Genomic DNA, 14,252 nt, shown 5'->3' with positions numbered 1-14,252 from the left:
CCTTCCCAGTGTTGGAACCCTTCCCTGGGGTGCATCCTAAGGTGTTCTCAGGTACTACTTGGTCGTCATCCCATCACCTGTGTACTCTGGAGGTGTTCTCTGACTGCTGGCCTTGCCACGAATAGTGGGCTGCTTTTCTCTCTACCTCAAGAGTCTTGCATTTTCTGCAGTGCGTTGAGACTCTCTGGCAGTCTAGTCTGTCAGTTTGCTAGCAGGGTTAGTTCAGATGTCACATGGTTCTTGACAGTGCCTGTGAGCTACCACGCACAGCTGGCTGTGTTACCTCCTCCCCACTACCCTGCTGCTCCTGATGAGCATTCTACCAGATGGCAGGCCCAGGGGCAGGAGACCGAGAGGTGGGGTTGTGTTCCAGCCCTCATAGAGCAGGCACATGCTGTGTAGCCTTTGCTGTCGTCATCACTAGGCTGTGACTCATTGACTTGCACAGTCTTCCTGAGTGTGTCCCGTTTCTCACTACAGTTGTACTTCCTTGTGTAGGAAGTATATTTTCAGATGGTCAGAGTGAACACACTGAAGTGCTTCGTGTGCCCCAGGCAAGCAGCAGGTGCCACATGGTGATTGCGTGGCCACTATTTCCCATTATCAGTCATGGTAAGCTCTGGTTGTCTCCTGTGCTGAGACTTGTGCCCCCACCAGCTCAGGGTGGAAGTAGGAGTCAGTAGCTGAACCCGACGTGTGTCAGATTGGTGATAAGTGTTTCAGCCTGCAGAAGTCTGATAATGCCCAGTTGTAAGGCCAGGTGATTTCCTATGTTCCAGGGAACCTCTTTGAAGGTCCTGAGCTGTTGGCTGACCCTCCTGGTTGACTCCCTATTGGTGAGCTGGCTCAGCTAAGCCTCCCTCATCCCCTCTGTGGACAGCTGCTGGAGTGATTCCTCCTCTCATGGATAGGGTGCTAGAGACTGAGCCCTTTGGTAGTTGTGGCTGGGAGAGCCAGGGTCAGGCCTGTGCAGATGAGCTTGTCTTCACCCTCTTGCTGCTCCATGGGGCTGGGGCATGCACAGAGGCAAGAGTATGGCTTGTGCTGACTTTTAACTCTTCTTTGTCCTTCTGCCATCTACCTTCCATCATCTCTTCATGGACAGGCTTGCCATGGGGACTCATAGCTCTGTCCTGCTCCTAGCATGAACCTGTAGATTTACTCAAAGGTCACTTTGGTTTCTTCTTTCTTTCTTTTTGCTGCCTAAAGCTTTGTGCCTCACACATTGGTATCCTAGAGATGTCTTTGCAACTATTAAAAGTGAAAAATTTGAGTGATGTCTCAACTGCCAGAGCAATAGGCACACACGGTGAGTGCTAAGGTGAGTTTGTGGGGCAGCCTGGGAGATGGAAGTCACACTCAGCTGTGCTTGTTCCAAGATGGACCTAGCACTGGGCCCATGGTCCCGGGCCCTCACACCCACGACTCATGGGAGTTTCATTGCTTCCCCCTCTGTTTTCTCTCTTAGGATCCTGCCTTGAGATGCTGACCCTAAGAGCATCCCGTTTCCTTCATGCCTCACTCCCTTCTGTTACTGCCTGCCCTGTAATGTGATAGCCTTCTTGGGGAGTCTTCAAATGAAGCTTTTAGAATTGTTGAGGGCTCTGTTGGAAAACAAAAAGGCTATTTCATGGGAAGATGATGACCTTATTAACTATAATTAGGCAATTCACAGAGGTTTCCAATATAGTTCAGCATCTCTCCATGTTGAAAAGGGTGGGGGCTATGGTAATGTCTTTGGAGATGTAATAGTCTTTACCACATTAACAATCTTGTATCTGCTAGAAGGTTTGGCAGCCTGGTGTTTTCATTTAGAGGCGAGGTATAGTTTTGTAGTCATTCACATTATTGTAATAACTTTGATAAGTAGCTTCAGACAACAATGTCAAGAGCTGTCTGTAGCTGGAAGAGGATCGTGGATAGGGGCATGAACATGTTCACTTCTCACAAGTGGGCCTGTACTGTGTCCCTAGGCAGCCCGTGTCCCCTGGTTTAGGCTTAGTGCTGAAGGCCAGCGCATTAGACTCTTAGACGCTCTTCTTGTGCTAATTATTCAAGGATGTGCATATTTGAAATAATGGGAAGCTGAAGTTTTTTGCATACATCAGCCCATGCTCTGGAGTCTCTTCTGGGATCTTTCTTTCCCCCTGGATTGTGGGACGGGACCTAGGAACAAACTGTGCCACAGGGTCTGCCTGATGTCAGTCTATAACTGTGCCTATAGCATCACAGGGAAGAACCTTCCAACCCTAGACCTGCCAAGAGGCGCCCAGGGGCCTGAAGCTGCTGCTTCCACAGCCGTGTTTGTATATGGCACTGGCCCCAACTGCCTACCTCCTCACCTCCCTCTGCTGGCTGGGCCATCCAAGCCCACAGCAAATAACTTCTGTTTTGTGTCTTTCACTTGTGAACATATTGTTTAGTTCTGTAGGGATTTTTTCATGTGTCATTTGGGTTGTGTTTTCAAAACTAATTAGTAAATTGGCTAATGTTTATAAGCTCTGACAGTCACCCTCCGTGCTGTGGCTACACCAGGGTTAGCAGAATTGTACCTCTTGTGCTGAGTGCTGGAGGCTTTGTTCCATCCGTTTTTACCATGGTTTTATAACTAGTGCCGCAACAATCTCCTTAGGTATGTAATGTTTAGCTTCCGTGCAGTTACTTTCCTAGGCTTGATTCCATGTCTGGAACTAACCAGCCAAGACTAAGAACAGCTTTTCTTTTTTAATTAAAAATTTCTTATAGTTTTGGAAAATAGAAATAAAGATGAGCCATGGGCCCCAAGAAGTGTGTCAGCCAGGATCTCACTGGGCTGCAAACAGCAGGAACCCTAGGAACCAGGGAGTTTCAGGGGAGAGACTGGGCTGGTCTCAGAGTGATCATGGCCATGCCACTGGAGAGCCTGGCCACAGGGCGCCTCCTGTCCCGTGCCCTTTGCCCTTCAGTGTGGTTGTTCCTCTGCTAATCTTGCTCCCTTGACAGCTCCTGGCTGCCTTTAATGGGCCTCTCCCGCTTCAGCTGAGTCATTTCTGTTCATCTTTGTTACTCAGAGCTGTACTGCACGTGGGCCATTGTGGGATACTTACTTTTCCTGTTCCTTCACTCTTCGGCTGCCTGTCTGATGGCATTTCATCCGGCCAGAGCAGAAACTCCTGAGTCCTGATGGAGCAGTGAAGAGCCTGCCTTGGGCCCAGGAAGAGCTCATTCTTTTTTAACAGGACTGCCTTTCTTTTCTCGTTTCAAGTTAGAAAACGCCTTTTGCTCCCCGCATGGTGGAGTCAGGAAGAGAACAGAGGCTTCCAGGCTCAGTCGTGCCCCAGCCCCCAGGCTGGAGAGTAAGTTTGCTGAGCTCCCCCTGGGTGTGGTGGGAGCTGCAGTCACAGCCCTTGGGGAGCTTGCAGAAGAGGGGAGGAATCTGGAGCTTTCTAAACTGCCACATTGCTCCTGTGCAAACCAAACTGGGGTGGCTGAGTAGAAATGAGTGTTTTGTGACCTACTTTAATTCTGTAGAAAAGTGTGAGAAGCAGCCCTCTCACATGACCACTGCCAGGCTTTATAGTTGTGAGCATTTGCCATATTTATGTTGGACCCTCTTTTTGTTTTGTAAGGAATATGATAGGGATAAGGTAGCTGAAGTTCTTCCTCCTCCTCTCCCCGGGTACAACACTGTCTTGCCTTTGGTGGGTATGTGAATGTTCCCTTTATGTGTCTATCCATAAGCAATGTACGATACTGTTTTTATATTTTTTAATTAAAAATTGCATCGTTTTATTATTTATTTTATTTTTATTATATGTTTGTTTGTATCTGTGGAGTCATCTTTGAGTCTACAATGCTGGTCCCAGAGTTGGCCCTCGAGCGATCAGGTTGGCAGCCGCTACCTTCACCTGCTGAGCCATCCTGCTGGCCATGTTTTTGCACTTAAAATTTTTTTAATATTTATTTATTTATTTATTTATTTATTTATTATGTATACAACATTCTGTCTTGATGTATGCCCACACGCCAGAGAAGGGTGTCAGATCTCAGTACAGATGGTTGTAAGCCACCATGTGGTTGCTGGGAATTGAACTCAGGACCTTTGGAAGAGCAAGCAATGCTCAACCTCTGAGCCATCTCTCCAGCCCCCATTTAAAAATTTTTAAGATTTACTTTTAATCTACCTACCTTTCTTTCTTTCTTTCTTTCTTTCTTTCTTTCTTTCTTTCTTTCTTTCTTTCTTTCTTTCCTTCCTTCCTTCCTTCCTTCCTTCCTTCCTTCCTTCCTTTTTTTCCGAGACAGGGTTTCTCTGTAGCTTTAGAGGCTGTCCTGGAACTTGCTCTGTAGACCAGGCTGGCCTCGAACTCACTGAGATCCGCCTGCCTCTGCCTCCTGAGTGCTGGGATTAAAGGTGTGCACTACCACCTGGCATTACATTTAAAATTTTAAGATTCATAGCAATGCTATTACACTTTGTGTCCTTTTTCAATTTATAAAACACTAAGCCTTATGGTTTTGGAGCTGGAGAGATGGCTCAGCTGTTAAGAGCACTTCCAAAGGTCCTGAGTTCAATTCCCAACATCCACATGGTGGTTCACAACCATCTCTAATGAGATCTGGTGCCCTCTTCTGGCCTGTAGTTGTACATGCATGCAAAACACTGTATACATAATAAATAAATAAATCTTAAAAAGAAGAAAAAGAAAGAAAACCATCTACTCACCTATCCTACCTATCAATCCATTCATCTACTTCATTCATTTTTAAAATATTTTTTTAAAGTTATTTTTACTTATGTGGAGTTGAGTGACTCTGTGTGCTTGAGCCTGAGGCATCTGATTCCCTGGAGCAACCTGAGGTGGGTGCTGGGAACTGAACTTGCAAGAGCAGTATGTGCTTTTAACCAACACCGAGCCATCTCTCTACCCCCTACTTCATCCATTTTTAATATCTGTGTATCTATCCTCTGTATGAATTAATGAGAATTAAGTATTTTATTTCTTTTTTGTTTGTTTGTTTTCAAGACAGGGTTTCTCTGTAGCTTTGGTGCCTGTCCTGAAACTCGCTTTTGTAGACCAGGCTGGCCTCGATCTTACAGAGATCCACCTGCCTCTGCCTCACGAGTGCTGGGATTAAAGGTGTGCGCCACTACTGCCTGGCGTATTTTATTTCTTTACTTACTTTATGTCTTGCCAATAAAATGGTGGTGAACATGTGTTCTTCTATCTGTTTATGTATAGTAACCTCTGAACTTGGTACATTAGAATGGTGGTGTTTGTTATACGTGCAGAGCTGCAGTCTGTCTGACTAGGTATTGTGTAGGGGAGCTAACAGGCTGGCTCTGGTCTCATCTGCAGGCTCGTTTACCTGGTGTCTGATGAGTGATGCTGTATCAGCTGGGATTCATGGCCTACACTGTTTATGTGGCCTAGGCTTCCTCTAGTAGCTGGGCTCTAGGGTTCATGTCTTGAAATAATCAGTGATCCAGGCTGTTCTTTTCTCCAGGTTCTGTCCTTTAGAAGCAAGTCCGTAAGGCCGGGCCCATCCAGGGCAAAAGCAGTCAGTTTCATCTCGAGTGGGGTGAGTGTCACTGATTTGGCAGGCCTATTTTAAGATCAGCACCCTTAGGTCTGTCTCCTTGTATATAGCAGGAGGGTTTCTGTGGCCTGGGTCTTGGCGTGGGCCCCTTTTGGACCCATTGGGTGTTGCTGACTTGCTCTCCCACGTGTTTGTTCCCTGACACCCACCCGTGTACTGACAGCTCTGTGCCTTCACACCCCCTCCAATTCTTGCCGTTTAGATTTTGAGTTTTGCCCCTCTGGTGGGTGTGAGATCAGATCTTCTTATTTCATTTGCCTGCCCACTGGTGAGGCTGAACCCTGGGGGCCTTGTGGGGATGGCTTTGTGTTCCCTTCCCAGCTGGCTGCCTTGAAGAGACAGAAACGTCAAAGTGCTATTTTTTGGCTTATGATGTCAATCTTTCAAGAGGGAAGTGGTGAGTTTCCCACAGAGTTTATTGTGAACTACTGTGAAGATCTTGGAGTTACTATTGGCATGACTCACTTATGAAAAAAAGGATCCCAGTAACTGCAGGCTGCATTTGTAATGCCATAGATTTCCATTTAATCTCTCACCTCTCTGTAATTTGCCCAATTTAAAAATGCCCTGAGGCTTGCTTTTTCTTCGTCTGGGAGCCCTGTTCTTAGTATGTTGAGCTGCAATAATAGAAGTAAGAAATGGTGCCAGTGTGTGTTTCCTGGTTCTCACTGTCTTTGTGGACTTTGATTTTTTTTTTTATTTTTAATTTTTATTTTGTGTGTGTATATGTGTGTGTGTGCGTGTACACCACAGGTCAATGTTGAGCATCTTCTGTTGTTGCTTTTTACCTTATTTTTCACCTAGAGCTTCCCATTTTGGCTAGATATGCTGGTCAGTGAGCCCCTGGAGTTCACCTGTCTCTCCCTCCCCCCAGCACGGGGATCACAATCGTGCGCTGCCACACCCTGCCTTTACATGGGTGTTGGGATCAGAACTCAGGTCTCCATGTTTGTGCAGCAAGCTCTTTGCTCAGCAGGCCATCTCCCAGTTCTTCTGTGGACATCTGACTACCCTGGACCTATTCCCTTCCTGTGGTCTCTGTGTAAAACCTGTAGGGGAAACTGGAAGCCAAGGTCTCCAGTGGATTCCTTATGGACTACTGCAACTAGCTACTCAGGCACACCTTTGAAAGTGGCACTGTGAGGCCACAGGGGAGGCCCGTCCCCTTTAGATACTGGTGTGAATCCTGGCATGGGGTGCTGTTCAGGAAATACACTTTTAACTAAGTAATAATAAGTGCTTGGTTCTTATAATTATCAGTTTGATCTACTAACTTCTCTCAGAAACATCTGGACAATTGCTGTGTTTGACCAGGGGTTCCTTTTTTTTTGTTTTGTTTTGTTTTTTTGAAACAGGGTTTCTCTCTGTGGCTTTAGAGCCAGTCCTGGAACTAGCTCCTGTAGACTGGCTGGTCTTGAACTCACAGATATCCGCCTGCCTCTGCCTCCAAGTGCTGGGAATAAAGGTGTGTGCCGCCACCACCCGGCGATCTGGGGTTCTTTGATAAGTTTCTTAACAATCTTTGAAAAGTGAAGTTGGGGTTATTTTTAAGTTAAGATAGTTCTTCCTGAACACTCCGAACTCTGCCTGTTGCTCACTGGAGAGCATTACCTGCTCTGCTTTCCTCCTAAGGGCTGCGGGTATTGCGCAATGTGGGGCCTAGACCCTGCTTGTAGATATGGAGGTGCACAGAAGCAGAACTGTGCTTTGCAGTGCCCAGAAGTGGCCTGCTGTACCTGCAGCGTCATGCTGCTAGCCATGTGTGTTAAGCCATCTGTTCTAAGTTGTTCGGGTGCAGTGTTCCTTGTGAACATGGAAGCCCTAACCAGGGCTAGTGAGAAGGCACAGGCCTTTGCAGGACTTGTAGGGAGAGCAACCCCATGGAGAGGCTCCATGGTGGTCCCTGGGAGGCGGGTGGAGAACAGTGCCTGCTGCCATGGGATGGGAAAAGCCAGGTGTGTCACCAGCCATCTCATGGGCTCTTCCTATACCAACTGAGTGAGTAGAAACAAGGATTTGATTTTCTGTTGTGTCCGTGTCCGTGTGTGTGTGTGTGTGTGTGTGTGTTGATGGTTGTTTTGAGATATAACTCTGACTGTCTTAGAACTTGCTTTACAAATCAGGCTGACCTCAAACTCACAGGATTTGCCTGCCTCTGCCTCCCGAGCACTGGGATTAAATGTATGTGCCACCACACCTGGCCTCATTTCCTTTTGTCTTAAGGAAGATGACTTTGGAGGATCTGAGCATCCCTCCATGGATCTACCAGGGTATCCTGAACAGGTCAGGCCAGTTTCCCAGGTTGGCATGGTTACTGCTCCTTAGTTCATGCACTTACACTCTTTCATCCCTCCGGGCAGCCAAGTTGCAGAGCCTAGGAGTTTTCAAACAGCATTCTTGGTACCAGTAAGCCAAACAAAGGGCTGGGTTTTGTTTCCATTTCTGAGAGACTGCTCACAGCCTAGCAGTTCCAAATGCAGGCCTCTTTTGCCTGTTGCTCTCATTAAGTTCCAAGCCCTGCTTGCATGTTGAGAGTCTCCAGGGCCTGGCCGTGCTGTTGGAAATTTGCCCACTGACCACTGGTGAGATGAGAAACCACATGGCACCTTGATGGGGCCTTGTATAAAGGGTAATCTGCTCCTAACCATCCAAGGATCCCACCTTGCTTGGAATGCCTAGGGCCAGTACACTGCCATCTTCTTAGTGCTCTGGGCCTGAGCTTCTGGCCCTGGATTCTGGGACCAGCCCTTTCTGGCCTAATGTCTTGGTTTTCTGGTTAGTGAAATTCAGGCTTGAGCTATCACTAGGAGTCCTTGTAGTAATAACAGCTGATACCACCTAGGTGATCCTGCTCTGGACCTGGCTTTGCCACATACCTACTATCCCACAGTGTAAGAGCTTAATCATCCCATTACACTGACAGGGAAACTGAGGCTTGGTAAGGCTACATCTTCCCCAACACTCTTAATACATGATCCTATCACCTGCTCAGTGACTGGGTCTGTCAAGTCATGTGCCTGTGTGCTCTCTGTCTGTCTCTCTCATGGATCTGTCTTCACTCAGTCTGTAGTCCAGATCATATGCTTTCAGGCAGGCCAGGGCGAGGGCAGCAGCCCTAGGCAAGTGTCTCCCTTGCTTCCACCTGTCTAGGAAGCCAGCATTTCTAGAATTCTATGTGGGTCTGGCTCCCAGGGCTTGGGTGGCCTGGTCTCCTGCCTGCCTCCTTTGGTGTGCAGTCCTGTCTCTTCCTCACAGGCCTGAGCAGCAGCTGTCTTAGCACCCAGTGTGGGGAGGCATGTAGCAGGTGTTGGGGTGCAGCTGCAGGGTGAATACATACAGAGAAAGTGGCAAGCCCTACATCTGTTAGTTTCCAGGGCCTTCCACCTCTTCCCATTGATTACAAAGGAAGTTTGACAAGGGCAGGTACTCGGGCCAGAGCCTGCTTGTGTATTTCACGTAAATGTCCATGGCAGCTCAACTCTCCCACGCACAAAACCCATTAGGTAGTGCTGTCACAGGCGGATGATGGCGGGCAAGGTCTCATGTTGACGCAGACTCAGCCCGCTGATTTTGAAGGCCCTGTCACGATTTTGTTTTGAAGGAGTTCTCGAAAATGACAGGCTTCATTTCAAGGGTCTTTGTTAATCTAATAGTGTCCCTGGCTGGAATTTGTGAGCTTATTTTTTCAAAGCTCTTGTGTGCTAGGGACAGAATTAAGACAATTTCAGCCTCATTTTAGGCGTAGAGTATGCAGACAGAGGAATGATCTGGGGAAGCCGACTGTCTGTGACTGTCTGTGTGAGCTGTGGGGTGTGCGAGGGAGCAGGGTTAGACCCCAGGCCCTCTGAGGGCTCTTTCAGACATTTCCACCATAGATTAGATTTATAAATCAGACTTATGCAAGCACAGAGTGAGCATAAGGCTGTTCTCTGCATAGTGTCATGGTGAATGTGCACCCAGAGCCCCCAGTGGGGAAGCTAAAATATTAACAGATATTGCTTAGGTTTTTTTCTGTGAACCTAAGCTAGAATTAATTTTTTTGACTCATTAACTTGTGATTAAAAGTACAAATTAAGCTTTTAGGAAGAACCCATAGCAGATTTGTTAGTTGTGCAGAGACGATAATGGAGTCCACGTTGGGCTGTGTCTGCAGGGCTGCTGTTTTATGCAGTTACGCTTTGTTTCTCTTCTACAGTGTTTTGGGAAATCAACCTGAGAATGGGCCCCCAACTCAGAAGAGTTATTGGTTATTTTTCCAGAGTGGCATTGTCCTTCCAGAGGGCAGTGGGCATTTATTTGACAAGAAGTTATAAAGCTGTGTTCCAGATTCTCTGAAGAAAGCGAGAATCTCACACAGTGGTACCAGATGTTGTATTTCAGGTGGGCGCCGAGCTGTAAGAGTCAGTCAAGTCCTAGCAGAGGCCCTGCTACCCCTGCTGGCACCTGCTGAATGCTTGCTCTCCTGCCCTTTGTTCAGCACTGGAGGGAGGGTTTAAACTCTGCTGCTCCTCTGGTCCCACAGTTGGCCTGGCGTAGGGTCTGCTGGACCCTCTGTCTTCCAGAACCAGGGCCCAGTTCGACTTATCTTGTTGTCCCCAGAAGAACAGCCCTCCATCCCTCATTTACTGAGGCCCTGCTGTGGACCAGGTATTATGCCAAGCATTAGGGATAATTAGGGAAGGAAAGACATACCCATGCCCTGGCTATGCTGCTTGGTTGGGTACTGATGGCCCTGCTATCATTTACTCAAACCCTAGGAGACTCTGTGCCTATCATCTACCCTGGTGACTTCTCTAGGACAGCTACTGATGGCCTTAAGGCTTGCAGAAGCCCTTACAGCCTCCTCCTCAGTCTCCAGAACAGAGCCATGAGTCCTCAGTATGTCTTCCCAGCCTCCAGGAGCTTTCCTCACTCTTCCTGGCTCTCTTCTCCTGCCTTTCTACCCTTGCCTGGACTGAGCCTTCTCTTTTATACACAAAACACACACACACACACACACACACACACACACACCAAGATAAATCTCTTTATTTCTATATCTCAAATTCTGTGGCTGTCATAGAATTTGCTATCTAGATCAGGCTGGCCTCTGCCTTCCAAGTGCTGGGATTAAAGGCTTGTGTCACCCACCACACATGACATTTATTTATTTCAGAAGACAGATTTGCATATAACTGTGGCTGGTCTCAAATTTACCGTGTTGCCCAGGTTGGCCTTGTCCTAATCCTTCTGCTGCCACTTCCAAGGCCACCTGGGATTACAAGTGTGTGCGATCATGTCTGGCTTTGTGTGTCTTTCCCTGTCCTGACCCATCGTCCTCTTTTTGTCTTCCCAACTGCGTCTGAATAATTCCTGTCTGTTCTTCCAGGGAGTCATCCCTGACCCCCCAAGGCCACCCGGGATATCTCTCTGCTGCTGCTACATTTCCCCTGCCTTGAAGTTCCTCTATCATAGCACTGGACCAATTCCTGGTGACTGCGGGGAAAGAACCCGTGTCTCCTGTTTGCTGTTGGGCGCTGGTGTGATCACAGCAGGTGGCACATGGCTGGAACATTGTGAACACTGCATGAGGGAGCTGTCCTGTGCAGCCAGGTTAGCAGCAGCAGTCTGGGCCGGGGCTTGAGTCCATGGGGAAGAGAATGTACTCTGTGGTTCCAGGCCTCACTCTCTTGAGTAGACAGATCCTGTCACTTAGCATCCATCCTGAACCATGGAGAACAAGCTTGGGTCAAAGTGCAAGTTAAGGGTGTCTGGACCAATGCTGCTGTAAGAGAGCTGACAAATGCTGGGCTGGGCGAGGCTGGTATTTGCCGTCTTCATGGACACCCTGACTTCTTCCAGGTATGCAGGAACCCCGTGGCAGGCTCCTGCACCTCTGTCTGTTTAGGCCTGTGGTGCTAGGATGTTTCTCTACTGGGAAGGCAGCTGATAGCTCTCTCTGAGTTTGCCATTCTGATCCTGATGCATCTTTGAGGGGTGGAGGTTCCCTTCAGAAGATCCAGAATTCTTCCCTTCATCCCCTGCCTTGCCTGGTTCCCTCACAGCCAGGGATGCATCATTGTTCCCTTTGGAGAACTCCTCAACCTCACTTTCCTTTCAGGAAACATCTGTCACATGCTCTTAAGTGTTAAAGCCACTGGTGCACGTGAGCAAAGTATTGAGGACTCAGAGCGCAGAGGTCAGGACAGGAAGTCAGTAGGCTGTGTTGCTTGTCCTGGGTTCTCCCACCTCTGAGTAGTGGGGGAGGCACAAAGATATGGGTGACTGAACTTAGTGTGCAGATCAGAGTGTGGGTCAAGAGTTAGGTGGCCTGGGTACCCGTACTGGCTCTGCCATTGATAGAGTGCAGGTTGGCAGCTTAGGCTCTCTGGACCTCGGTTTCCTCCTCCCTGGACTGGTCACGCACAGGTCTCAGTGGCAGTGTCACCCTTAGTACATCCCTGTGCTACTCATAGGGGCTCCTTGGGGCTCACTGGCCGAGGCCATCCTGCCCTGGTACTTTTCCATAGGAGGCGTCCTCCCCTCAGCTGCCCCTGTGAGGAGCCATTGCACTCCTTCTCTGTCAGGTAGAGATGTTTTAAACATTTGAGACGTTTCTTTCCAAAGCACTGCACCTTCACTTTTATTCTTCGAATAGAACTTTAATTCAGCTGCACATTCATATTTAAAATCTCATAGGAATTAATTTCATGAAGCCGGGTTGTTTTCCTTCCTACCTCTCACAGAGTGGTATCGCTGAGCTTCCTCTGGTGTCTTTGGCGTCGGTGTCATCATTATCCCCCGAGCCACTCTGACTCATCTAATGCAGTTTTCTCCAGCAAGCGTGTCAGCCTCGCTTCCCGTCAGCCTTCTCAGATCCTGCCCTCGGTGAATCACAGTATGCTGCCGCCACCGGGAACTTTTCCACCTCGCCTCAGGCACTCGTTTGTGAAACTCTGAGGCAGCTTGCCTGCCCCCCCCCCCCCCCGAGTTTTAGTCAGGGCTGTAGAGCAGGACCTGCCACCCCTCTCAATGACCCTGTGCTACACAGTGGGTACATTATACCCTTCTCCGGGGTATACTTGTCTTGTCACTGGCTCCTCCGTTCTTGGGGATGAGAAATAGCACAGCAGAAGCCACATGCCATGGATGGAGAGCTCCTGTGCTCCCGCCCCATGAAGTGAACACACTTCTCTAAGATAATGCAGACTGAAGTGAAAGACAGGAAAAGGAGCAGTTTCTCAGGTCTTAGAGGCATCAGAAGGCTTTAGAAACCCACTTGTCCCTCTTCGGGAGGGCTCTTCGGGAGGCTCCAGTGGCTTGAAAGAGGCCTAAGCAACCCTTCACGCACTAAGCTTGTGAGTATCAGACAGCCAAGGACTCGCCATGTGCAACTGCGTGCGGTAGACTGGCTGGCACATGCCGCAGGTGATTGCTTCCCATGGTGCTGGAGACTAGTAGTCCCCAGGTCCAGGTGCTGGCAGGGTTGGAGTCAGGAGGGGGCCTCCTCTTATGTTGTAGAAAACTGCTCGATCACTGTGTGCTCACAAGGCCTTTGCAGTGGGTGTATGTGTGCACGTGTGTACAACAATGGGCAGGGAAATCACACTTCACACTATCAAATGGCTGTTTTCAGAAGGCTAAGAATCCTATAGAGGGCTGGAGAGATGGCTCAGCGGTTAAGAGCATTGCCTGTTCTTCCAAAGGCCCTGAGTTCAATTCCTGGCAACCAACCACATGGTGGCTCACAACCATCTCTAATGAGGTCTGGTGCTCTCTTCTGGCCTGCAGGCATACACACACAGACAGAATATTGTATACTAAATAAATAAATAAATATTTTTTAAAAAAAGAATCCTGTAGACCCCTGCCTTAGGATGCCAGTTACTTCCTTAGAAGCCTCTCTCTAAATGCAGTCAGACAGGAGGTTTAGGATTCCATTGTATGACATGACCCTAAACATACCCAGGTATTGCCTGGTCCTTAGCAGATGCTCAGCGAATTTGTGTTGTGTTTGAAAGATTTCAAACAGTGAGACAGAACTGGTCTCTGAGGCTCTACCTAGATCCCAACGGGGCCCCTTAGGGCAGGTGGCCTACCCTGAGCCTGCCAAACTCTGCCTCTTGACTCTGGTGAGTATATTGCATGAAAGCTAGGGACATGATTTACTGGTTGGGGCCTCCGCATTCTCCACCCCTGCCCCTTCTGCAACAGAGAAATCGTGACCTTGACTAAGAAGAGGGAGGTGATACTCTTGGCTCAGATCTTCAATGTTTCTGTTCAAGGCTGTGCTTGTGTTGCCCTTTTCCCTAGTCAGTGCAGCAGTGTCTAGAGCGAGATGCCTGTATTCCCAGTACTCAGTAGGCTGAGGCAGGAGGATTACTGCAAATGTGAGCACAGCCTTGGCTACATAGTAAGTTCTAGGCTGGCTTGAGCTATAGAGCAAGACCCTGCTCATTAGCAGAGTGTCTGCACAGAATACGCAGGGTCCTGGCTCTGGCTCCAGCACTGCAAACACATGGAGAAACTGTCTGTCAGGCACAAAGTGCTGCCGACCGCTGTGTGCTAACTCAAGCAGAGTGGATGCCATGTAGAGAGCCTCACAGCTTACACACGGAGGACACTGAAGCACAGAAGGAAGGGTAGCTTACTGTGGGTAACTCAGGGAGGGAGCCTGCATCCTGGTGGGTGGGTGG

The 14,252-nt window shown here is 48.5% G+C and overlaps 1 protein-coding gene across 4 annotated transcripts in view; it reads left to right on the top strand.

Moving 5' to 3' along the window:
* Wdr25 (WD repeat domain 25) overlaps window positions 1–14,252 on the top strand; it is a 127,098-nt gene that overhangs the window by 34,584 nt on the left and 78,262 nt on the right. For 3 of the 4 annotated variants that reach the window (XM_038337078.1, XM_038337077.1, XM_038337079.1), the window contains one exon: window positions 5,485–5,559. The exons of the other annotated variant lie outside the window; for it this stretch is intronic. In XM_038337078.1, the coding sequence (XP_038193006.1) occupies window positions 5,485–5,559 (75 nt within the window). The remainder of the gene's footprint in view (window positions 1–5,484; window positions 5,560–14,252) is intronic. 4 annotated transcript variants of the gene reach the window in all.

Source organism: Arvicola amphibius, chromosome 7 (genome assembly GCF_903992535.2).
Source record: "Arvicola amphibius chromosome 7, mArvAmp1.2, whole genome shotgun sequence".
Lineage (NCBI taxonomy): Eukaryota > Metazoa > Chordata > Mammalia > Rodentia > Cricetidae > Arvicola > Arvicola amphibius.
The sequence above is the reverse complement of the archived record's forward strand: the minus strand, read 5'-3'. Positions and strand labels throughout refer to the sequence as shown.